Below are 25,093 nucleotides of genomic sequence, written 5' to 3' on the forward strand. Positions count from 1 at the left end.
GCAGGCACTTGTAACTTTTGGGATGGCTTAACCTGTGTTCCTGTTGAGCTTGTGGCACTTCTGACCTTGGTTTTGGCTGAAAGGGAAGGTGTGTGTTGGATGAAAGCTCCAGCATGTTGTGAGCTCGGAGTCACTGCTGGCACACGGATCCTGCAGCGCAGGGAGGGACCGGATTATCGAGAAACAAAGAACCAGGGCTCGTTTGTTTTTCAAACAACTCTAAACCTTAACATCAATTCAATGTTTTCCTCTTGGTTTTGATGGTCATTTTGGTGTCTCCCAAATACCACCCCTGTATGTGACCTGTTTTATCCCAGTTTCTCACAGAGGTCACGGATAATTCACTGCTGGGCTGTGCTGAGCACTGACAAGGAGCAATCACTCTGTAACAGGTGACCTCTTGTTTGGATGTTTGAAGCTGGTAACCAAGTTTTCAGTTTAATTTTAAGCAAACAAAATACAGAATTTTGTAACTTGGACACTTCGGTTTCAGCTTTTTTTAGTCCCCATCTAACTCCATGTGTGTGGCACTTGGACACAGTCGTTAAAGAAGGGCGGAAACAAGAACAGACAGGCCTTTTGCCCAGTGAGGCTCAAAGCCAGCAGCACCTCTTGAGCACTTTTTTGGCTTTATTTTCCAATGGTTTGATAATGCTTCAGCTCTTGAGAATGTACAGAAAATGTTGTTTGAGTTGTAGCTGCCTTTGTACTTAGTGGAAACCCACAGTGATCTCTTCATCACAGAATGGTCTGAGTTGGAAGGGACCTTTCCCTGCCACTGGACTGTAAATATGCACCAAGTGTGACCAGAATTATGTTTCTGTACCTTATGGTTACCTCTCAGTGTCTCCAAGCCCCAGATTGCAGCAAGAGCTCTTGCCTTTCAGAAATTATAGAAATTTTATCACTTTTTATTGAAAACTGCACTGAACGCTAAATGTCCACCTTTACAATAAACAAATACAGTAACGGTAACACACTAAACCAAAACATACTGATAGCCATTGGTTTCTTTTTTGTCTGTTTGGGACAGCTCAAGATTTCTTTTTTTTTTCTTTTTTTTGTCACAGAAACAGGAATGTACCCATACAAAGGCTCAAAACAGGCCATCTTTAAAAACAAAAGGCGGTGATTCACAAAAGACTATGAATATAACATGTAACTAGTTGATACAAATCTAATAGGATTTGTTAAAATCAGTCACATCTAATAACACATCTTGAAGTGTTCTTGTATAAAATATCACGTGAAGAAAAGAAGACTTTTATCAATGTCTAAAAAAGTGGATTTTGTTCATAGACAGTCTGACAAGTTACCATAAAAAGTGTTTCCTGAGACATAAGGAAATGCAACATTATTCTTGAACCCTTTCCAGCTCAAGACTTTTTCCACTTGATAAAATAGCTGCAGATTTAAAACTGAGAAAATATATCTGAGTACAAATAGTGTGTGAAACTTAATACTTATTTTCTTCTTTTTTTTTCCTTTTTTTTTTCTTTTTTTTTCTTTTATTTTTTCTTGCATCATTGCAGGGCGTAGGTGGATGCACAGCTACTTTATTCAGTGTATTGGGCAGAGAAGAGACTGGCAGTTTGGTTTTCCTTAGCCTGGGAGGGCAGTGGTCACTGCCAGGAGCCCTTTCTGCCCTTCCCATCCCACAGATCCCAGCTGGAATGGCTGGAACTTAGACCTGGCAGGAGAACTTCTGTTACACGGCACTGGCCACTGCAAAAAGGAGGAGGAGGAGGAGTATTTTCTTTTTTTTTCCTTCCACTTCTAAGCCAGGACTGCTGCCCCCTGTTAGGAGAGGTCACCAGATGCAAGAGAAAGGAGAGGGCTGAAGCCACACAATGGTTTCTTGTTAACTCTGTAAAGATGGCTTAATTCAGTGGCCTGGACACAGTGCAGGAGCCCTGTCCTTCCCAAGGAATTGAGGGGGGAAAAGAAATTCATTTTTATTCATGTGATTGATGCACAGATGAAGGAAACTCAACACACAATAACAGAAGTTGCTCATTAATGTCTCACATCCTAGTTTTCAGCACTGCAGGGAGCAGGTGACTTCTCCAGGGCTTCTCCCCAGTCTTGGCTGCTGTCGCTTTGTCGGGAACACTGGAACATCAATGATGCCTCTGTCCAAAATCAACATTACAAATTTCGTATCAAATTCTTCTCTTTTAGTTCATGTATAACTTCTTTTCCAATGTCTCTTGGTCCTAAGTTTATGGAATGGTTTTTAAATTATCTGCTATTGCTCGTTGGGGTGTTCCCTGTTGTCGCCGTGTTTTGTGGGCTGGTTGGGCGATGGAGCTTGGGAAGGATGTGCCACTGTGGGAAGGTTGTGGGTGACAGGGATGCCTCCGGGAATGATGCCCTCCATAGCTGCTGGGATTCCTCCTGGTGCCACACTGACCATCCCAGGGGGATACCTGCCAGAGGGGACACAGAGAGGCAGGTTTGTCACAGCACAGCTCATCACACACCCCTCAGCCCACCACCAGTGGAGGAAACACAGCATGGAGATCCCACCTCCCTCCTGCAGCCAGGTTTGCTTTTCCTTTTAAGTTACAAGGGAGAGCTCAGAGTTAAACATCAACTGCTGTGCCTTGGGTAAGTGTCCTGTGCTACACCACCAGGACTGCGGCTTGTTCTGTGCCTTCTCACAGCCTCCTGCACCATGGGGAAGCCCTTCTCCTTTGGAAATTTGGGTAAGGAACCCTCTGGAACGTTCTCTGACAGCCCAAATGCTGGTGTGCTGATCCCATCATCCCTGTGTGTGAATACCTTGAGCACCTACACCTGGTTTGTAAATTTTCCCTGGAGCTGCTTCTTCCTCATGGAACAGCACAGCTCAAAGATGGGCTCAGATCTAATCTAGCTTTTCCAAGGGGGAATTACACACATTCCAAGAAACAACAGTGAGTTTGAAAAAGAAGAATAATTATTTCTTCAGCTGTGATGTGGGGGCAATGAGGACAAAACCACGTGGAGCTCTGTGGCCATGTGAGGCCTGAGGGCTCCCACTTCCCTGCAGCTCCACTGCCTTGAGGCAAGGTGGGTTGGGAAGCTGGAAGGGAATTTTACCTGCCTGTGAAGGTGGTGAGCTGAGCCAGCTTACAGGGGCTCCAGGGAGCTTAGCCAGACTGCAGCTCCCTGCAGAGCCAGGTTAAGCTGGGAAGCCAAGGCCCGTCCTTGGGTGCTGGCACTGCCCACGTGTTTGGGAACAAGAGTGGGAACAGGGGAGGCTTTTTCCAGGTTTTGATATTCTGCTGGTCAGGGAGAACCTTCACTGCGTGTGGCCTGCATGGCCCAGGAGCTGCCAGGAGCTGTCCTGGGGCTCTGCTGCTGGGTAACTCTGGCCTGGCTTTGCCTGACATGACCTGATGTGCCCTGCAGGGTATTTTGTAGCTCAGAGTATTTTTGGCAATGGTGATACCCTGAATGAGCCCATGCTCCAGCTCCTTGAGCCTAATGTCTCCTACCAGCACACTTGGAGCCATCTAAAGAGAGCAGTAAATAACCCTTAATCTCGGATTAGGTGGAAATTGGGTCACCTGACTACAGCCCTATATTTGGAGCTTTTCCCCTGGCTCGTTAACCTACCTGTGAGCTGGGCCTGGCTCACAAAGGTTGCTCATGGACAGGAGCACAGAGCTGCTGCTGCAGTTCAGAACTCACATCCAGCTGTGGGGGGGTCTGGGGGGCCCTGCCATTTCCAGAGATGCTGCCCAGTGACTCCTAGCCCGCAGGGATGCAGCTCTGGGAAGGGAGGCTGCACCCACCCTTGGGGTTGGCTCAACCCCATCAGCGACCCCCGTGCTGTGAGTGCTGGTCCCCAGGGAGGGGGTGACAGCACTGGGTGCCCACCCTCGCTGTGCCAGCCCTGCCGTGCCAGTGTCCCTGTGTGTCCCCGATGTTCCCAGCGGTCCCGGTGTTCCCGTTCTCCCGCTCACCTGTACGTGGCACCATTGAGCTCGGGATGAATCGCCTGCTGGTCTATTACTGACCACGGGGCCGTCGTGACAAAGAATTCCTTATTCACGCAGTTCCTTAGGCTCTCCGGGATGCGCCCTGGAGTTGGAGAGAAAGGTGAGTCTGTGTCGGGCAGGGCCTGGCTTCATCACCTTCCAATGAGCTGCAATGCTTGTAATTCCACTATGTCTGTCAGTGTAAAGGGTGGGAGGAAAAAATATCCCACGTTCCTTGTTTCAGGAGGGTGTTTGGGCTGTCCTGAGGTGCAGGGATGGAGACCAGCTTCCCACCCTCACTCCCAACACTTGGCTTTCAGAGGAGCTGTTCCCTTGAGGGTGACTTTCAGGACAAGAGAAGCACTCTTTTGCGGGAGTATTGTGCCCACACCTTGGGATTTGGTTTTGGAATGCAGTGCTGTGTCTGTGGGTCAGCACTAGGAACAGGAGCAGCAATTACTGCTTCCCTGTCCTGTTCTTCTTCCCAGTCACAGACACCAGTATTTGCACATTCATTAAAAAAATAAAACTGACACAAAACCCGTCACCCAGTCACAACAAAACAGGGAACTTTGGGTTCTCAGCTCTTTTCCTGGGAAGCAAACTGGGGTTAGAACCCTTTCCCCTGGCCAGGGTGAATCCTGTCTCTGCTCCTCCTGGCTCCTGTTCCAGGCCCCCAGGGAGCCAAGCCCAGCATCCCCGGGGCTGGTACCTGTGATCGCACGTCGGATTTCGGTGGCAGCAGCTTCTCTCATCTCTAGGGACGCCTGCTCGCTGTACCAGGCTGTGTGTGGGGTGCAGATCAGGTTGGGAGCATCTTTCAATGGGCCTTGAGCAAAACTGGGAGCAGGGCAAAACAAACAAACGGATTAATCCATGTTTGAACAAAGAATGAAAGATGAACAGCAAAAGGCTTGTGGCCTGCCCTCCGCATAGGCAACACTCCTTCCAAGGCCAGCCTGGATGGGACTTGATGAACCTGCTGTAGTGGAAGATGTCCCTGTCCACAGCAAAGAATTGGAACTAGATGAGCTTTAGGGTGCCTTCCAGCCCAAGTAATTCCCTGATTCCCTGGCCTGACAGTCCTGTCAGCCCAAAATGGCCACAGAAGTGCTGGAGAAGAAGCACAGCTTCTGTGCAGGGCTCAGAAAATGCAGCCTTCTGAAAATGCGCCAAAAAAGGGCTGAAACACCAACTCATGGGGTGGTTGGGCTTAATGCTCCCATGGGAATAATGTTTGGGGGTGTCTGCAGCAGTGTGGGGATAAAGGGACAGGCTGTGGGCGATCCTAGGATGGGAGGGGTGGGCACTGGGGTTCCCCTTGTGTAGAAGCAAACTTTTTGCTCTTTAAATATTTCTGTAGTGAGAAAAGCTGCACTCTCAGTTACAAGCCAGCTCTTCCCAGGCAAAAATGCCCAGCACTGAGTGCAGTGAATTTGTACTCAAGGGCTAGTGAATGTTTTGGGTTTTTTCCTAAACACTGGGTTTAGGCTGGGTTGTTGTTCTAAGCTCCCAGTGTCCCTTTGAGCACACACAGCCCCAGTGCTGGACTAAACCGATGGCTGCTGCAGAGTGACAACAGCAGGACCGTCCCCTGGGGCTGGGCAGTGACACTCAGTGGGTGCTGGGTACCCCTGGCTGTGCCAGGACACACAGTGACACCGATGGCACCCCGCGAGCCGCAGCGTTACCTGAACGGTTCCGACTCGTGCACGTCGAGCGCGGCCCCTCGTATCCGTCCCTCCTTCAGGGCTTGGGTTAAGGCCTTCTCATCCACCAGCCCCCCGCGGGCCGTGTTCACCAGGAACGCCCCCTGCCTCATCTGCACCGGCCCAGAGAGGGATGGGGTCAGCTGGGTGCACCCACCCCTCCTGTCCTCACCCCCACCCTGGGGTGCTGCCCCAGCTGCAGCAGCATCCTGCCTTGTGTGGTCCAGCCCTCCTGTCCTCATCCCATCCCTAGGATGCTGCCCCAGCTGCAGCAGCATCCTGCTTTTCATGCTCCAGCCCCAGAGCAGCCCCCATCCCGCTGCACATGGGTTTTCCATCTCTGGTTGGAGCTGGCAAACAAAACCCACCGTTGCCACCACCTCTGCACCACAGGGATGGGGATCATTTACCTGGCAGGACACTGCTCCCCCTAAGCACCGTGGGGAGACACACCTGGGTGCAAGCAGCTCTTCTGGAGCTGCTGGGGAAGCTGAGGGATCTGTGGCCAGCCCTGCCCACCACCAAAGCTCTCCTTGGCCAGGCACATGAGGGTGAATTAATTACCTGCTTAATCGTGAAGTCGTTGATCAGGTGGTGGTTGTGTTCGTTGAGGTTGCAGTGCAGGGAGACGCAGTCGCTCTGGTAGAGCAGGTCCTGCAGGGTGTAGACCCGCTGGACGCCCAGGGAGCGCTCGATGCCGTCCTGCAGGTACGGGTCATAGAAGATCACGTTGAAGCCAAAGGCCTTGGCTCGGACCGCCACCGCCTGCGCAGTGCGACCTGTGCCGAAGGGAAGGGACAGGGCGAGTTAACTGAGCCAAATCCCTGCATCCATGAGGCTGAGATCCCAGCAGGACCTGAGGACTGTCCCCAGGCATTCCCATTCCTTGCCTCAGTTTCCCCATTTAAACAAGCTTTTGCATTTAATTTGCCGATCCCACCTCTAATGCTGAAATGCTCTACTGCTGTGGCTGAACTTAAGCTCTGTTTTACACAGCCCTGCCACTGTGCAGGCTGGAGTGGCTCAGGAAGGCCAGGCTGGGGTAGCTGTGGCTCAGGGATGGGCTATTTTTGGGAGAGGACACCAGCACTACCTCTAGAGCTGCAGTCTCTCTGAAACCACAACTGTGTTTCACCAGCGCTCCTCCAAGGACTCAACCACAGCTCACAAACAGCTCCCTCCCCAAAAACCCACGTGAGACGTCCTCCCCATTTCACACCGACCCACTGTGGTGGCTCTGGGTTTGGAACTGCTCCTTTTGGGTCCTCCCCAGGGCCGTGCAGAGGCTCTGCGCCCCTCAGGAGCAGCCCTCCCGTGTGTGGCACGCACCGAAGCCGATGAGGCCGAGCGTCTCCCCGCGGATGCGCGCGGCCCCCGAGGCCACCTCGCGGATCTGCTCCACGCTCTGCACGCGCGTGCCCTCGCGCAGCGCCTGGTACAGCCACGTGTTCCGCCGGTACAGGTTCAGCACGTGGCACACCGTGGAGTCGGCCGTCTCCTCCACCGCCGCCGACGGGATGTTGCACACGGCGATCCCTGCGGAGGCCACACACATCACAGATCCCACACCACAGATCCCACATCCCACACACACATCACAGATCACAGATCCCACACACACATCACAGATCCCACATCACAGACCACAGATCCCACACACACATCGCAGATCCCACACACACATCACAGACCACTGATCCCACATCACAGATCACAGATCCCACATCAGAGATCACAGATCCCACATCACACATCACAGATCCCACACACACATCACACATCACAGATCCCATATCACAGATCATTCCTGAAAACAATAATTATCTGATTTGCCTCTCCTGTGTTTTGCTGCTTTGGAATGTGGCTTGGACATTTTTTACCAACAGGTGAATGTTTGATTGGTTCCATGTGAATTATGTTCAATTAATGACCAGTCACTGCCCAGCTGTGTCAGACTCTCTGAGCAGTCATGAGTTTTTATCATTCATTCTTGTTAAGCCTTCTGATGCATCTTTTCTCTTTCCTTAGTATAGTTTTAGTATAGCATAGCATAATATAATATAATATAATGTAATGTAATAGTATATAATATAATATAATATAATATAATATAATATAATATAATATAATATAATATAATATAATATAATATAATATATCAGCTTTCTAAGAACATGGACTCAAATTCTCATCTCTCACCTCATCCTGGGGACCTCACAAACACCACACTCTGTGCCCCTTAAACACCCACGAATGATGGTTCAAGCCCATCATCCCAGTCTGGGGGTGCCTTTTAATGGGTCCAAACTGGTGCCCAGCCCAGCCCAGCCCAGCCCTGGCACTGTTGTTTAGGCACTGGTCATTGATTGACTGCACAGTTTAAAAACCACCTTATGGAAAGCAATACCAATTAAACTTTATGCTACATTTGTGGGGAGTCATTACATTTTCTACTCGAAACCACATCATTTGGCCACCCAATTTGCCAAGTAAAAAAAGAAGGATTATGCTGCAGTATCCCATTACTTTATTCGTTATATCTTTCCTTTCCTGATGTTCAAAGCCTCAGAACATTGTTATAATGGATAATAACAATAAGAGTTAAAAACATGAAGAAACCATTACACCGAGGAGACACTGTTCTCCTCTTGAAAAAAGCAAACAATTCACTATATTGAGAATTGCTTTTTTTAGGAATGACTATTTGCGACTCTCTTATCGCAATTATCTCTGTAAAACGGCTCAGGTGGAATGGCTGTTATTCTTCACTTCCCCAGAGATAACCTTTCATACAACAGATCCCAAACACCACTGCAGGGCTGCTCCACAGACTGAATCTTGGGATCAGATGAGCAGAGCTTGTTGTAACTCAGCTGCTAAAACCAGGGTACAATTAAGCTCCTGGAGCTGGGGGTGTGCAGCCAAAAGTCTCTGTGACCACCCAAACCAGTTTGGAAACTGGGTGGCCCCAGCACTGTCTTACATGACCCTCCCTATTTTTGGCAATCCACACTAAAAGCCCTTTTCAAGCTCCTGAGGCACCTTTGAGGAGATGGCAAAGGAGGTGGCAACAACACAACACACAATTCCTGCTCCACCATCCAACACAACGCCTTCCCAGCGGAGTGGGCATGACTCAGAGAACCAGCTCAGATCAAGAGACTGATCTTGCTTAACAAAATATAATAAACCACCCTTCCTCCAATTTTTCTGAAGCTGTATCAACTCTCCTGTGCCAGAAACAGAACAGCCATACAAATATCCAGTGGTATGAGGGGGCACCTGAACTTGGAACAGTGCAGGAATGAGGGATTCAGACAGGACAAATTTAACATGATATGAATTCAAAAGCTGCCTTCTAAAACTGCACAGTTTTGTTCACTTCATGGTCAAGTTTTCTTGTCATAATATTCTCCATGTGCAATAAATGTGAACTGCACCTGTAACTTTAGGAGCTGAATGGAGGTCCTGCCTGGAACTGTGCTGTGCCAGCATGGTCCCATGGAAGCAGCAGATCCTTGTGCTGATTTTAAAGGATTGGAAGGGCAGGGGAAGAAGTGAGGGTGCAGAGCTGGGACCTACCGAGCTCCCCAGCAGCTTTGATGTCGATGTTGTCGTAGCCGCTGCCTATTCGGACGATGACCCGCAAGGCCTTGAACTTCTCCAGGTCCTCCCGGGTCAGGGTGATGGTGTGGTACATCATGGCCCCCACAGCTTCATTCAACACCTGCAACACACACAGCAGTCAGGGCAGGGAGATGGTGTGGTACATCATGGCCCCCACAGCTTCATTCAACACCTGCAACACACACAGGAGCCACCAGCACACCTGAGGGGACACCTGCAGCTCAGGAATCAGGAATATGACCCAGGGAGTTGGACATTTTCACTGCTGACCTGCTGTCTGAGCCAGGTGTCACCAAACCACCAACAGCTTTGGGAATGGACTTGGTGAATGTCTGAAAATGATGATGCTACATCTGAGCAGACCAGGCAGATGAAAACCACGTTTGTCTCTCACCTGGACCCTTTTCCAGGTGGTTATCTGCAAACCCCTCTGCTTCCAAGCAGCAGTAATTCTGCTTTTGGAAAGGTATTAGGTGCTGCAGCAGTGTCTGTTGGGTTGAACAGGACTGTGACACTCCTAACGCCTCCAGCTCCTTGTGCATGTGAAACCCTGGCCACACCAGTCACATCCACCTTCCCTGCCTCTTCTCAGGGGGCCTGAGAAGCTCTGCAGAGGCTGCACAGTCACACAGGGCTGGGCTTTGTCCCCTTCAGTGAAGATCCAGACCTTCATCTGTCCTCACCATAACCTACCTCAGTGCTCCAAAAACCCAAGACCCATCCAAACCCCTCAAACTGGCTCATCTATTAATGTCTCACAAAAATCTCCCATTCTCCTTCCCCCAAATTTAACATCTGCAAAGACCAGCACTGATCCTATTTGTATTCCTCTTTCCCAGATCCTGGAAGTGATTTCTGATCACTTTAAACCTCGTTTGAGGTATCTAAAATAATACTTTTATGGGAAGTATGTACATGCAGTTGAGCTTGCAAGCAGGAACACTCATCCACCCTGCATGGATCTGCCTGAATGATTCCCAAACCTCCTCCACTCCCTCTGCAGAGGGAGGAGCTGCTGGAGGTGCAGGAGCACCTGTGAAGAGCCACCAGCTGCACCTGGGGTGGTGTCAGCAAAGCCACAGCAGCACCACAGACTTCAAAAAACATGAGAAACGTTAATAACATTGATGTGAAAAACCTGATGCAAAGAGATAAAGTGACTTGGGTTTTTTTTCCAAAATAACATCTGGCTCCTGAAACAGCCTGAATGAATTTTAATCTGCAGTGGCTTCTGTTGATGTTATCTGCTGATTGACTCAAAGTGCAGCTTTGTACACTTTCTGCTCAAAAACCAAACAATCACAGAATGGTTTGGGTTGGAAGACAGCTCAATTTTCCAAACCCTTGCTATGGGCAGGGACACTTTCCACTATCCCAGGTTGCTCCAAGCCCTGTTCAACCTGACCTTGGGCACTGCCAGGGATCCAGGGGCAGCCACAGCTGCTCTGGGCACCTGTGCCAGGGCTGCCCACCCTCACAGGGAACAATTCCTAATTCCCAATATCCCATCCATCCCTGCCCTCTGGCAGTGGGAAGCCATTCCCTGTGTCCTGTCCCTCCATCCCTCATCCCTCTGCAGCTCTCCTGGAGCCCCTTCAGGCCCTGCAAGGTGCTCTGAGCTCTCCCTGGAGCCCCTTCAGGCCCTGGAAGGTGCTTTACAGACGTGGAAGAGCCCAGCCCCTGCTGCGCCCAGCCCACCCCAGCTCTCCTGGTACCTTCTCGTGGATCTCCTGAGTTGATTGTGCGTCACAGAAGGCCACGGTGGCCAGGTCCTTGAGGATGGGCATCTCCACGGTGCAGTCCCTGCCGTCCAGCAGTGCCACCAGGGGCCGCGGGTGCATGGGGCCGTTCATGATCTGCGGGCGGATACCTGCGGGCACACAGGGGTTTTAACCTCAGCGGGGTCCCTGCCAGGGACTGCAGGGGACCTGGTGACACCCTGGTGACACAGCAGGGGCAGGGGTGACAGCAACACGGGCTGAAGCCTGGCCAAGGGACTGGAGCACTCTCTGGGAACACAGCTGAGGTTTTGCCCCTGGTTTGTTAGGGAATGGCTTTACCGTTCTGATCACCTCAGAAAAACAAGTTCAAACAGAGAATCACTCAAAAAATAGGATTATTGGAAAATCACGGGAAGAGCAGGACACTGAAGAGCTCTTTAGCACAGAAGGTTATACTCTGATGTATTACCAGCTACCAAAGGTTCATGGGAACAGCAAAGTTCATCTTTGTAAACCCAACATTCTCCTCTGAGATGAGGAAGGAATTGATCACCACCAAGGGCCACAGAAGGCTGAATTTTATATTCTATTTCTTGCTCTGTTGGGGATTAACTGGTTCATTTTGGGACAAGTCACTTAGAAATCTCTACATCTCCCTTTCAGTAAAGGTGTTTATTATATTAGGACCTTATGAAATATCTCAGGTGCCTTTCTCAGCTCCCAGGCAGTTTCTGGGCAGAGCACAGGGGAGGGGACAGGTGCTCTGGGTACAATGTGATGCTTTATTTCTGCTGCTGCACCATGAGGTGGCTGGAGCTGGAAGTTCTGGGTTTGAGTCTCCAAACCCTCACAGAAGCAGATCCAGCTCCTTACCAAAGCCCACTTCTGCACAAGAACCTGCCAGGTCTACCAGCCAACATCTCTCTGGCTTTTACATGCAGTGGTTGCGCTGGTAAGGGGAACAAGCCCAGGGCTTGGCTGAGGGCACTCCAGAGGCTGTTTTGGGTATTTTGTGGGGGAATCTCCCCCAGCTGATGAGGGTGTTACAGACATGGGCACTGCTGGCACTGCGGGCACCAAGAGCGTGGTCCTGGGGAGGGACCCTGCACTGCTGCTACACTCACACAGCTACACTCATTTTACATGGGAAAACACAACTCCATGGAAACAGGTAGGTTAAATGGAGTGGGTTTAGTGGCTTTCCATTCCTTTTCTACTGAATGTGATTAAAGAAATGAAGAACCAACTAACCCAGCAGACCTGAAGGTTTTCAGCATTACAGGTGGGAGCTTTTGGAACTGGTCCTTCCCTCCCCCTTCCCCACTGAGGTCTCCATTAGTGGAAGTAATCCATTATATTTGCCTGCATTTCATCCAGATGGGAGTGCAAGTGTGTCAGTAGGCAGGGTAGAGCACCGAGACGATCTGGATAAGGGAAAGAAGCTTGTGATAAGCAGATAAGCAAGAATAAAAACATGGCCAAATCTCCGAGCGCTTACACAATCCCTCTGGGCAGCACTGCACCCCAGCTAGATTATTTTCTCAGGTTAACAAGCAAGTGAATTATAACACTGACTTAAATGCTTTCTAATGTGTATGATCTCCAAGGCTTAGAGCATCACCTGCCAGCCTCACACCACAACTGCAAACTAAAAGGAATCTGATGCAGGGCCAAGGTGGCCGTGGCTGTGCCAGTCCCAGTGGCCACCAGCCCTGTCCCCAAGCTTGGAGCCCAGTGCCCACCAGGGACCAGGACCATCCTGAAGGCAGAGCAGTGGGCACACAGAGGTTGGAGTGGCTTCCTGTGAGTGTGGCAGGTGGAAGATGAAACCACAGGTTATCTGAAACTTTGACATTTAATCCAAGCCCCAAAATAACGGGTTTATTATGCTGCCCTTACATAAGCTTCTTTGAAAGTCAAACAAAACACAGCTTTTTTTTCTTCCCTTTTTTTTTTTTTGAAGCAGCATCTGCGTCTTTGCTTGGGATTAGGGATGTAATTGTGCATGATGACACAGGCTTCTTAGGCACATCACCCTTGCCCACACACTCAAGTGCAGTCACTGAGGATGAATGTGGCTGGAACCCGTGAGGTACTCACAGGAACTGCTCCTGTTTCTCCTACTTCAAGGAGGAAATTTATTTCAGCTCGACAAGGAAAGTTCTGAAGCAAATCAGTACAGGATGAAGTGCATAATGTATGGAAATTACGTTTTAATGAAAACCATTGGCAGGTTTGTAGCTTAAACCGTGCTCTGTTTTCCTCACCCACCTCTCCTGCTGCCTTCCCACCACCCTGCATCCAGGAACCATCGTGGTTCCCACCTCTGCACAAACACATCCAAACCAACACATTTGGGCTGGCAAAACCAAACCACCCGGCTCATACAGCGCGTTTGTTCTGCAGGCGACTGCTTCATTGAGGACGAGGTATGCCAGGGATCAGAAAGTAATTAAACAGCAGCCACTCCTCCCGAAATTGTGCTAAAACATCGCAGCCATTAACCCTTTCACTCTGCCAAACCGAGGGTACAACGCTGTGTAAACCACGAGCATCGCCACCCCTGTGGGGCTGGGTACCAGCTCTCCTTGGGGCTGGGGTGGGATCAGCTCTGCCTCCCAATTTTGGCGCCTCCCAGGCCATCTGAAGCTGATTTTTGCTGAGAGCCCCCCCAGCTGTTCCTGCAAAGTTGGGGCAAGTATTGTTCAATACATTTGGGTTTTTTTAAGGCATTTTCAGCCGCCTGCGGAGCCTGGCCAGCAGTGTGGGGAGAGATTGCTAAGAAAGAGGGAGAGGAGGAATGGTTTACTGGGGGGGTAAAAAAAAAAAGAAGAAAAAAAGAGGCAAAAAAGCAAGGTTTTTCAGCCACAGAGAACTCAAACTCCACCCCGGCTCACAGGCAGCGCCGCTTGTTGCACGCAGCCCCGCGTATAAAGTGCTTTTGTTTCATTTTTAATACACAAAGCCTGCTTGTCCTTTCCTGCCGCTCCTCCCCTTTGCCACCCACTTGTATCCGATCCCAATGGCACCCCTGCCAAGAGAATTAGGGAGTGCTCCCTGCTAAATGGCAGCCTTTGTGTGACCGCAAGACGGCTGGTACTATCTCACCGAAACAAAAGCAGAAGCCATTTGCCTAATTCTTATTAATCTCAGTTGCCTGCGCCATGCAGCATTAAAATAAAAAAAAAAAAAAAGGAAAACAGAAAAAAAGGCTTTAAACATGTTGCCCTGCAGTATATAAAAGTGCATCAAGAAGCGATCCTGACACTCGCCTGAATTACCCGCTCACAACCAAGTAGCTACAGTTTTACAGTCAACTACACACTTTATTAAACAAACAGAAAAGAAACAGGAAATTTCCCCTTGCCTGGAAAATGTTGCCTCCACATTCTTCTTCTTATTAAAAACCACACATGGCAGTGGAGGAGTAGGGAGGGAGGAGGAAGGGGGGGACCCACACACGATAAAATACTACCACTTCTCAGTGCGCTGCCTCTCCTTTCGTCTACGAGGGGGTATCTTCAAACAAGCGATCCCGCGGCCCACAGCTGCAACATCTCAAGACAAATGTCTCTTTGAACACGCAGGGAAAAGAAAAGGCTTTTGTCCTGAGCCCCAGAAGAATGGTCTGAAATTGCGAGAGGAGTTACAGTCACCTCTGCGCGGCTCCCAACTCTTCAGAGCACTCCCTCCAGACTTTGCCGAAGCTTTTAACTAATCGTAGTTCTTTCCCAGCCCTTGAATAAAATCATGTGAGTGCCAGCCAAAAAATCTTATGCTATGCACACTAAAGGGTTTGTATATGTCACAGTTGCTTTTCCCCCCTTCCACTCCCCTCCTCCTATTGACTTGCACATATGACGGGGTTTTTTTTCGAGTTGTCTCAAATGGATTTAATCTGTGCCACACTGCGTTTTATGTTTGTTTGGGTTTTTTTGTGTGCGTGGCTTTTTTTTTTTTTTCCCAACTTAAAAATGAAACATGCCTTTCTTTCCATGCAGAGCGTGGCTCCAGAAAAAGGCTGATAGCCTTGAGCAGCAGCACCTCGAAAACAAACACAAAGCACCGGGGAAAGCAAGGGCTGTGCTGATCTCAGCTGCACCCAGAAACCAAGGGCCAAGTTCTTTCTTGATGCGTGAATCAACTGATTTTTCAGCATCAGAAATGACACTCGATTGCTGGCAGGATTCACATCTTCTTGGACACGTCCATCTCCTGGTCCTGCCCAGTTTGTCCCAAATAGGTAAAAGCAGCCCCACGTCATTGTTTGGTGTGTTGTAAGGGGGGTTTACGTTGGGTATCAGGGAAAGGCTCTTCCCCCAGAGGGTGCCCAGGCTCCCAGGGAATGGGCACAGCCCCAAGGCTGCCAGAGCTCCAGGAGTTTGGACAACATTGCCAGGGATGCCCAGGGTGGGATTGTTAGGGTGTCTGCGCAGGGACAGGGGCTGGACTCAATAATCCCTGTGGGTCCCTTCCAACTCAGGATATTTTATTACTTCATAATTGTCATCCCAGTCCCCCACTCTGTCAGGAGTATGTAGGACACTGCTGCTGTGCAGTGACAATGAGGGCAGGCTGTCCCTGTGCAGTGCCCCATCTCCAGAGCACGGCTTGGAGCAGTTGTTGGAGCAGTTGTTTTTCCCTCTTTCCAGCTGCCACTGTCACAGCCAGCAGCACCAACAGCTACAGACAATCCCTGTCCAAAACAACAAAAATATCTGCACCTCAGTCCTGCTCAACACCATCAGCACTGCCTCTCCACAGTGCTACTGTGCCCCCATTTCATCACCATCCTGCTGGTTCCAGCAGCATCACCCTGTGGCACACACAGCCTGCTGCACATGGGTCCTGCCCACCCTGCAGGAGCTTTGGGATGCCCAGGGCAGTCCTGGAACTGGAGGAGGGGGCAGGAAAAGGGAGAACAAAGGTTCATTACCTGGAGCTGGTACTGATTTTTAACAATGACCTCAAAAGACCTGTCAGTCTCCCTAAAACCCAGGCTCTGACTACAGGACAAGGGGATTTAGGCACATCTTTCTCTTGAGTATAAACCTTTGCTAAAACACTTGCAGTTCCCAGGAGCTCTGCACATGCAGCTGCAAGGACATGAACTGGTGTTAATGCAATGAAAGAATAATAGAAGAGTAGTGCATGGCCTCTGCTCTATATCAAAATGGGGCTGTTTGGGTTATTCCCACAGTGCCAGGTTGGTAAATCTGTGTCCATGAACACCAATCACCAAGGAGGGACTTCAAGAGGAGCTAAACAAGGTCCAACATCAAACTCCTAATGGTCACACAAGGGGATGGGAGACAGGGCTGCCCCAGGGATGTGCTGGCCTAAGGGCGATGCAGAGACCCTGAGAGGGGGAGAATGTGTGAGCAGGGCATGGACGGAGGGGATGGCAAATCCAGGGAGGCCGTGGGAGCTGCCAGGGCACGGGAGAGGCAGAGCAGATGGGAGAGGCCATATGGGGTGGTGAGAGAGGGATGTTACCAAGAAAGCTGAAAGAAGCACCTGGGAGGGAAACTGCTTGCTCAGAGCAGCTCAGATTCCTGTATTCTTTATTTTTATTTGGTTTTGGTTTTGTTTTTGTTTTTTTGGTAAGAGAGGGATAGAAGAACTAGGAGAAAAGCTGAGTTAGGGTTAGTTTGGTGGTTATTCAGACACCATACGGACCCTCAAACTGTCCCACTGCCCAGGGCTGAGCTTTGCAGCTTATAATATAAAAAAAGCCATGGAGAAAGTAGCAAAAAAAACCCCAATAACTTCTCCTTGAGTATGCTCCATTACTAAGCCCAGTGTGGGGAACAAATTGTACTCCTGGTGCTCAGTGGGCAGCTTTCCTGATATTATCCAGCACTCCCTCCTGTGCTGCACTTCAGCTGCAGGATATATCCTTTATTTTTCAAGGGTGGGATGTTCACCTCTGAGCTACACATTCCAGCCATATGGAATGATGCACCAGGGATAACATCCCATTCCAGCTCTCCTTTGGGTCCCTCCCTGTCCTCTTTATCCATTTATCTTTCTCTCTTCCATCCAAACAGAAACAAACTACAGCAGTAAAAAACAAATGAGCTGCTCCAGGAAACGGACAGCTTTCATTGTTTTGGTTTTTGGTTGGATTTTTCGTTTTTTGATTGAAAAGATAAAAGAAATAAACCCAAGGAGAAGGATGCTGTTGCCAGGGGAGAGCTGCTGATATCAGCCATCTGGGCAGGAGGCTGCTCAAACTTCACATTGCCCCGAGGGATTCAGAGGCTGTAAAGACATTTTGGAATATGAGATACTGAAATCAAGGCTAAAGATGAGTCTGTCGACTTGCAGTGACAGCCCTGGCATGGGGACAGCCTGAATTCTGCTGCCTGAGACCCCCACCAGAGCAGCAGCCAGGCTGTCCACAACACACCAGCACTGAGGGGTGCAAACCTGCCTTCAGCACAGACTGACCACTGACAGCCCGATGGTTTAGACCAGAAATTCCCTCAAAATAAAGAAAAGGTGAAGTATTAAAGCAAGCACTTGGATCCAGTTTGGGAAATGGAAAGGATTCAATCCCACCAGCTGTCCATGTGCCAGCAGCACCTTTGGAACTTGTATTTGCACATTGATAATGAGAGATTCTGAGTGGAAAACAAAGAAAAGGTAACACTGGGAGCTAGTTGTAGGAATTACATGATGCTGCTAACCATTGACATCAGTCCTTCCTACTATGCTGGACAGAAAGTGCTCTTGATCTTCTAAGCAACAGGGCTTCCTCTGAGCATCTCTGCTTTGCTGCTGGAATTCCTGAGATCTGCTGGGGGTTTAGATCCCAGAAGAGGCTTGAGACAGCACTGGAGGAGTTTCTGTCTCTGGAGAGAAGGACGGAAGGATGCACCAGGGACAACATCTCCAGGCTCCCACCCCAACATATGCTGGGGTGGGAGCCTGGAGAGCCTTTTGGAAGATAAATCCTCATTTCCATGTCCACCTGTAGCTGTTGTCATCTCAAGTCACTCATTTACAGCCAAAAGGGACAACAACCCCCCAAGGATCCAGCCCAGGCTTTACTTTTCCCATAAGGGCAAAGGGGGACCCTTCAGTGAGAGCCCAGCTTGACTTTAGGAACCTCCCCAAAGCAATTTCTGGCCAAGCCCAGAGTGTCAAGAACAGCTGCAGCTGCCCCAGCTCCTGCTGCACTGCTGTGGATGGGCCAGGGAGCAACTGAGGCAAGGGATGAGTGAAACCCTGCAAGGGATGAGTGAAACCCCTCAAGGGATGAGTGAAACCCTGTAAGGGATGAGTGAAACCCCTCAAGGGATGAGTGAAACCCCTCAAGGGATGAGTGAAACCCCTCAAGGGATGAGTGAAACCCCTCAAGGGATGAGTGAAACCCCTCAAGGGATGAGTGAAACCCCTCAAGGGATTAGTGAAACCCCTCAAGGGATGAGTGCCACCCTTCAAGGGATGAGCGAAACCCTTCAAGGGATGAGTGCCATCCTTCAAATCCACCTGCACACCTCCAGCACCTTCGCTCAAAGGGTTAAAAGCTTGGGCTGTCCCTGGGCCCTGTGAGCCACTCCAGGGGCACAAGGGCTGTCCCTGGGCTGTCCCTGAGCCCTGTGTGCTCCTCCACAGCCTGCTTGCTCCATGATGCCCGCTGGCCCCTGCAGGGAGAGCCCAGAGCTCACTGCAAACCCACAGGTCCTGCCAAGGCCTTGTCCCTTCTAAGCCCTCCCAAAATAGCTGCTGGGCGCTGGCCAAGAGCACAGGGCCAGCTGGAACCGTGTGTTCAGTGACCCTGCTGCAAGGTCACCCCCCGAGCCAGGGCTCAGCCACTGCAGCTGAGGCCACTGGACCTTTGGCAACTTTCTCCTCTCTCACATCCCCACCCCTGTTCCATGGCAAAGAGCCATGGAGGAACCCTCAGCACGGCCAGGAGAGCCAAGTACTGCCATGTTCCCACTGCTCCTGCTTTTTCGTGTCCCAGTTTCTTGCTTGGCTTTTTTTCCCATTTTTCCCCATCCCAGCCTGAACCCGCAGCTCCTCTGCGCTCTCCTCTCCTTGAGGGGTTTGAGAGCAGCTCCTCTGAGTGCAGAAAGGATGGTGAGGTATGGAATAACCCTGGAAGGTGCTGAATGGCTGCAAATCCCACTCATTTCCCTGAGATAAACACCCTCACTTCCCTGTAGCACTGGATTACAACCAAGTGAGGAAAACCCCATAATACCAACACTCAAAAGCACTTAACTACAACCTACTTGCTGTTAAAGTTGATTTACTTTCACAACAAAAGCTTTACGGGTCTATCATAGGATTTTATCATGGCTGCACTTTAAAAAAACAAACAGGGCAAACTTTACATTCCTGTTGACACTTAAAGCAGCCCAGAACCATAAAAACAGAGCAAACAAAGCTGGGGCTTGGCAGTGACCACCAAACCCCAGCTGCTCTCCTTTGTAGCCTCCAAGGAACAGTGTAAGGATCACCCTGTGGGGCTCAGAGCCACCTGGCCTGGCTGAAGGGGTCCTGCTCAGGGCAGGGGATTGGATTAAATGATCTTTTTAAAGGTCCCTGCCAACCCAAACCATTCAGTGATTCCATGAGCTCCAGTATTTTCTGGCTCCACTAATATTGAAAATCCTGCACCTCAGGCAGGATTTCCCAAGCATGAAGAAGACAGAGCTCTAAGTGTGATACCCTAGGAAAAATACTGAAGAGAAAATCACTCCTGCTTCAACCCATGTTCCCTAACTAATAGATTTGATTATTTTCAATACTGCTGTAAAGCTGAGATCCATCAGGAAAATGATGAAGGATCCCACACTGTGCTTGCAGCCACCTTCCCAGAGGGGCATTTTCTGCTGGACAGTTTAACAGGAAAGGGGTGACATGGGGTCCAGCAGCATCTCCTGGCCTGACATCTCCTCTCTAAGCCACCTGCAAGGCTGCTCACCCAGCTGGGGAAAAAAAAAAACAACCCAAAACGCCCCCTGAGAAACCTCAATCTCTTTATCCAACTCCTCAGAAAAAAAGATTTTAGAGATGCCACACAATACAGCCCTTTTTAGCTATCTAGGCCCCCGAGCCATGCATTAATACAGCTGAGACTAAGCTGGATTGAGGGAATTTTAAATTGGTCTGCTGGATGATGTAGAAGGCTATCAAAAATAAAAAAAAAATTAAAAAAAAAAAGAAAAAGAAAAAACCCACTCAAAAATGGAAAAAGGCAACAACAGAAAACTGAATTGTAGGCTGGAGATTTCATGAGGTCAGGGTGAGCACACACAACCCCTCACTGGAAAGCTTATTAATAATAATGTCTTATCTCCTGGAACAGAGAAATTCCCTTAATTAATAACAATACCCTGATTATTTACAAACTCATGCATGTTGGAATATTATCATTTAATCAGATTTTTAGACTGAGGACAAAGAAGTGCTATTCAGAGCAGGGAACTCTGTATATCAAACTCGTAACCCTTCTGACAGAGCCTCCCTCACCAATAACTCCTGTGCTGAGGGCACCCTGAAGGTGCCAAGGCCCTTGTGGCTATTTCAGGAGGAAATGAGAGTGTTACCATGGGTATGGAGATTTTGCACAAAATGAGGCTAAATGTAGAAATTTTGTAGAATTTCATTGAATCATGGAGTCTTTTAGGTTGAAAAAGACCTTGAAAATCATCGAGTCCAACACTTCCCAGCACTGCCAAGGCCACCACTGATCCATGTCCCCAAGTGCCACATCCACATGGCTCTTAAACCCCCACAGGGCTGGGGACTCCACCACTGCCCTTTGGTACACAGATGTCATGTTCCTATGAGTAAAATTCAAGCCAGAAAAAAAAGTCTTTTGCAATTCAGGGCTATTAAATCTTTCTTGAAATGTTCAAATCAAATTAAACCAAATGAGGTTTTTTGGTTTTGTAAGTTGCTTTTAAATACAGTTCTTTCAAATATCTGCTGAGCCTTTTGAAAATTAAATTTGTTTTATTTTTAATGCAATGTGCAATTGTGGAGATCTGAGGAAAAGCATGTGATCCCAGAAGCACGTGGGGTTTTTCCTGACTACAGAGGTTGCTCTAATAAAGGATATTATCTCCCCCTGGAAAGCTTCAGTTTTCCAAGCTGAATAAAGATAACAAAAAGCTCAATTATTAACTTTCCCATTCTCTACTTTCCTTCTTTATCAGCCTTTTCCTGGCCACTAGCATTCCTCCCTGGCTGCAAAACACGGGCTGCAGCTCTGGACAAGAGCCTGCGGACCCAAAAGGGCTGGAAACGGCCAAAACTCCCCCCAAAATTCTTAAATTACTTTTTAGATGTGATTTCTCTTGGTACAGTGGACAGAAGCTCTGAGTAAGGACCCAGGAGGAGGCTGAGGTGCTTCTACCACCCCACCTCACCTTCTCAGTGTTCCCCAGGCTTTGGAGGCTGAAGCAAAGCCCTCCAGATCTGCCCAGCTGGGCTGTCCTGGGGCCTGCATGCACTGGCAATGGCTGAGAACATACCAAACATTTTTCCTCCTCCCTGACCCTACAACGTTCTGTGGATTAGTGATAATCCCCAGCCACACATTTCACATCTTAGATTAAAACAGGGGGCCTGGGCAATGCTGACCGAAAACCGTCACCAACGCTGTGACACCAAAGTGCCCCCTCACCCTGTGACCTTCCCTGTGGCAGCGCAAGTGATGCTCGCCCCACCAAGGGCTTTCCTCTGCTCCCAGGGTGGGCTGGAGTCAAAGCAAGGTTAAACTCTCATCATTTTGTAAATCCTGCCCCTGAAGCTGCTCCATCTCCTCCTCTCCCAGCCCAGCCAGAGGGCTCTCAGCCCGGTCAGCTGCACATCACTGCCTTCTGGTTTATGGAAAAACCATGTTCAATGTCCAAATATTGCACAGATCCTTGAGTAATAGAGCTTATAACCTCCCTAATTTATCATCACTGTTTAAAATAGCATCACTAATAAGTCATTGTAGTTGAAACATTTGTCTTAAACCAGAGCTATTTAAACGATGATAATCTAGAAAAATCTTTGCTAATCTGCTCCATCTTTGAGCAAAAGAAACACACACTCCCTGGCTTTCATACTAAAACAAAAATGAGCATTGGCAGAGCAAGCAAAATCATCTACAAACACAAATCAACCTTTTCTCCTTGTGAGCCAGAGTAGCCCAAGGGATAACGGCACGATCACGCTCCTGATGGATTTATACAGCACATTTCATCTTCATTAATCCAGATAACTCACTGGCACATTCTTATTTTTCAATTCCAAGAATGATGAGCTATTCCTGTGCTACAGCAGCTCAACACCCACCTCTCCCCAAGCACTTGGGGCTGACCACCACCCTGGAGCTCCAGGGGTGTCTCCTGCCCTCCCACTCCTTTGGGAAGTTTGTCCCAGCTCCAGGCTGTGGCCCAGGAGCCCTCAAAGCCCACCACACTCCTCTGGCCACAGAAAAGGGGCTTTAAGGACCTCCTGGAGCAGCCCTGCCCTTGCCCCCTGTAACAAGAGTCAAAGGAGACAGATCCACAAAGAATTCCTGCACAGATCTGTATTTTCTGTCTGTTTTTCATGAGCTGGTGTTTTGGCCGACTACATTCATATTTAAGGTGTCTTATTTTCCTGTGCATGCCAAGGATTGCTACAGTGCAGCTCCCACAGCTGCTGGGAGGCATTTCCTCAGGCATCCTCAGCACGCTGAGAGACAAATAAAATCCAAACTGTAGAGAAACTGACTGCTCTTGAAACCACGTTAACTCTAATGGGCTGAAAATGTCTTCATTTTTATGTCTCTTCACTATCACAGTGCTGATGTAGGTAAGCACAGGATATAGGTTTGTCTAATAATGTATACCCAAGACAGTGAAAAATATTTCACATTTGCCTACAGTTATAAAACTGTAAATCACACTGAACAATATCACTGCAGTAAGCTCTTTTCCTCTAACCATTTTCTATATTTTATTGGTTCAATAAAACCCATCACCTATCAACCCAAGAGCTGTAGTTATTCGCCTTATGGTGAGTCTCAATTAATTTATTTAGTCTTAAAACTGTGCCATGAACCCACCAAAGTGAGGTACGGCAAAATGAACTGATCAGGTTTAATTTATTTGTTGGGAATAAGACTGGGTAAGGTAGAGAAAGGGGTCTTGCACTGAAATTTCAGAAAGGTGACAAAATTTCCTGCCTTTCAGCAGAAGGCAGTTGGCAAAGAAGAATTCTGATGCATCCCACCCCTGTCTAGAAGTTTATACACTTGATTAGATAACACAGATTACAAAATAAACCAAATCAAACTGACTGTGTTGAGAAAACTCCCATGATCTTGAAAAAGAGGCTCCTGCAGCAACAACAATCCTGCATTGTGCCTCTGTGTGAGGGGACCCAAAGCCCCCCCAAGGCTGCCACTGACACAAAACCACCCTGCTGGCTGTAATCAACAGGTTCAGGAGACGTGGCAAAGAGGGGAAGCAAGACATGGTGCTCATCAAGACACCCAGCTAAATGAGCATTTTACAGTTTCACACAGCTTTCACTGTTCATTCCACAAATACCCAAGAGATAATTGTACAGCACTCAGTGTAATCTATTCCTCTAATTAATACCTTTGGTAATACAAAGAAAAACCCAGTATTGTGAAAAAAGCCCAGAGCACGTGGCCAGCTGACTTTCCCAAGAATACTTAGGAATACGGTGCTGGCTTTTTAATTACCATCAAACCTCTTTCCATTTGGCAGCATTACTTTTAGCAAGAGTTTTCCCAAATCTCTCCCTGATTCTCAGCCCAACATGAGTTGCCTTCCTTGACCTGCTGTCCTCTCTGCCTGAAGCCCTCATCCTTTGGAAGGAAGAAGGAAGGTGATTCTTGTGCAGAAACTTACTAGAAGTTGCTCTCAACATAAAATCAGGATTCTAGAATGGTTTGGGTTGGAAGGTCCATCCTCTTAAAGTCCATCCCATTTCACCCCTGCCATGGGGTGGACACCTCCCACTGTCCCAGGTGCTCCAAGCCCCAGTGTCCAGCCTGGCCTTGGGCACTGCCAGGGATCCAGGGGCAGCCACAGCTGCTCTGGGCACCTGTACCAGGGCCTGCCACCCTCAGGGAACAATTCCTTCCCAATATCTAATCAAAACTGACTTTCCTTCAGCTTAAAAACCAACAGAGAGATACCCCATAAAAAGAGACATAGATTTGACACAGGGTGTGGAAATGATTCCCTGAGTTTACCAAAACAAGCTATTTTGCTGCTCCTCAGAAGAAGCAGACCTTGAGAGAGGTCCAGCTCCATCTCAAAGCCTCGCTCAAGGTCTTGCCAACTGACATTGAAGGGTTTCATGACTTTTTTTTGTTTTATATGTAATGTAAGGATCACAATCCTTGAAGAACTCCTCTTCCAGCTCTCACAGAATGAACAGGATGGATCAGCACCAAGTGCAACCACGTTGTCCTCTCTGGGGCCCTGCAGGAGGTGTGGGTGAGGATGCAGCACAGACACCCACGCAGCAACACATCTCACCCTCCCCTGCCTGGGTTCAAGCAATCAACTTGTGGCTGCTCCGCTGTTTCTGCCCCTGTCAAGCACAAAAACAAAATCCCAGTTGCTTCTTCCTTGTGATTCACATGAGGAGTGCCTGGACTCAATGGGTTCAGTGTGGGGATCATTCAAACCAGCTGCAGCCACTAAAAGAATCCATTCTTCATTCCTGCGACCAGGCTTGCTAGAAAGTAGGGAGCAAATGTTCCACCCTAAATAGTTTTGGTCTGAGCACAAGAGAAGCTATTGGCAACAACAACATTGAGAGAAAGAATGTCTTAGCATCAGGTTCAGATGCCTTGCAAATGTATTTTGTATCCTCTACCCCCCAAACTGTATTTCTTTCTGCCTGTAACAGACTACAAGCTTTAATCGGCTCTGGCAGATTGCTGAGTGTCTTTATTTTGGCTAGTAGAGAGCTCCCTTCCATATGGGACCTATCTGGGATGGAAAGCACACTGACTGGGATGGAGAGCCCAACCCCAGCTGAGCACCAGGCCACTGTGGCCTCCACTGTGCAGCCAAGTTGTGCAGGA

The 25,093-nt window shown here is 48.9% G+C and overlaps 1 protein-coding gene across 3 annotated transcripts in view; it reads right to left on the reverse strand.

Moving 5' to 3' along the window:
- Window positions 1-890: 890 nt before the first annotated feature.
- CTBP2 (C-terminal binding protein 2) overlaps window positions 891-25,093 on the reverse strand; it is a 54,300-nt gene continuing 30,097 nt past the window's right edge. Inside the window, exons 1-9 of one of the 3 annotated variants that reach the window (XM_031059875.1) lie at window positions 14,393-14,680; window positions 11,020-11,174; window positions 9,260-9,404; window positions 7,007-7,213; window positions 6,242-6,456; window positions 5,660-5,790; window positions 4,681-4,808; window positions 3,954-4,071; window positions 891-2,429 (exon numbers count right to left, since the gene is read on the reverse strand). In XM_031059875.1, the coding sequence (XP_030915735.1) occupies window positions 2,249-2,429; window positions 3,954-4,071; window positions 4,681-4,808; window positions 5,660-5,790; window positions 6,242-6,456; window positions 7,007-7,213; window positions 9,260-9,404; window positions 11,020-11,174; window positions 14,393-14,414 (1,302 nt within the window). In that variant the 5' untranslated portion in view covers window positions 14,415-14,680 and the 3' untranslated portion in view covers window positions 891-2,248. Of the gene's footprint in view, window positions 2,430-3,953; window positions 4,072-4,680; window positions 4,809-5,659; window positions 5,791-6,241; window positions 6,457-7,006; window positions 7,214-9,259; window positions 9,405-11,019; window positions 11,175-14,392; window positions 14,681-25,093 lie in introns of those variants that run through there. The other 2 variants (XM_031059876.1, XM_005424510.2) reach the window with 2 other exon arrangements.

The sequence above is a fragment of the Geospiza fortis genome, unplaced genomic scaffold, assembly GCF_000277835.1.
Source record: "Geospiza fortis unplaced genomic scaffold, GeoFor_1.0 scaffold452, whole genome shotgun sequence".
NCBI classification, from domain to species: Eukaryota; Metazoa; Chordata; class Aves; order Passeriformes; family Thraupidae; genus Geospiza; species Geospiza fortis.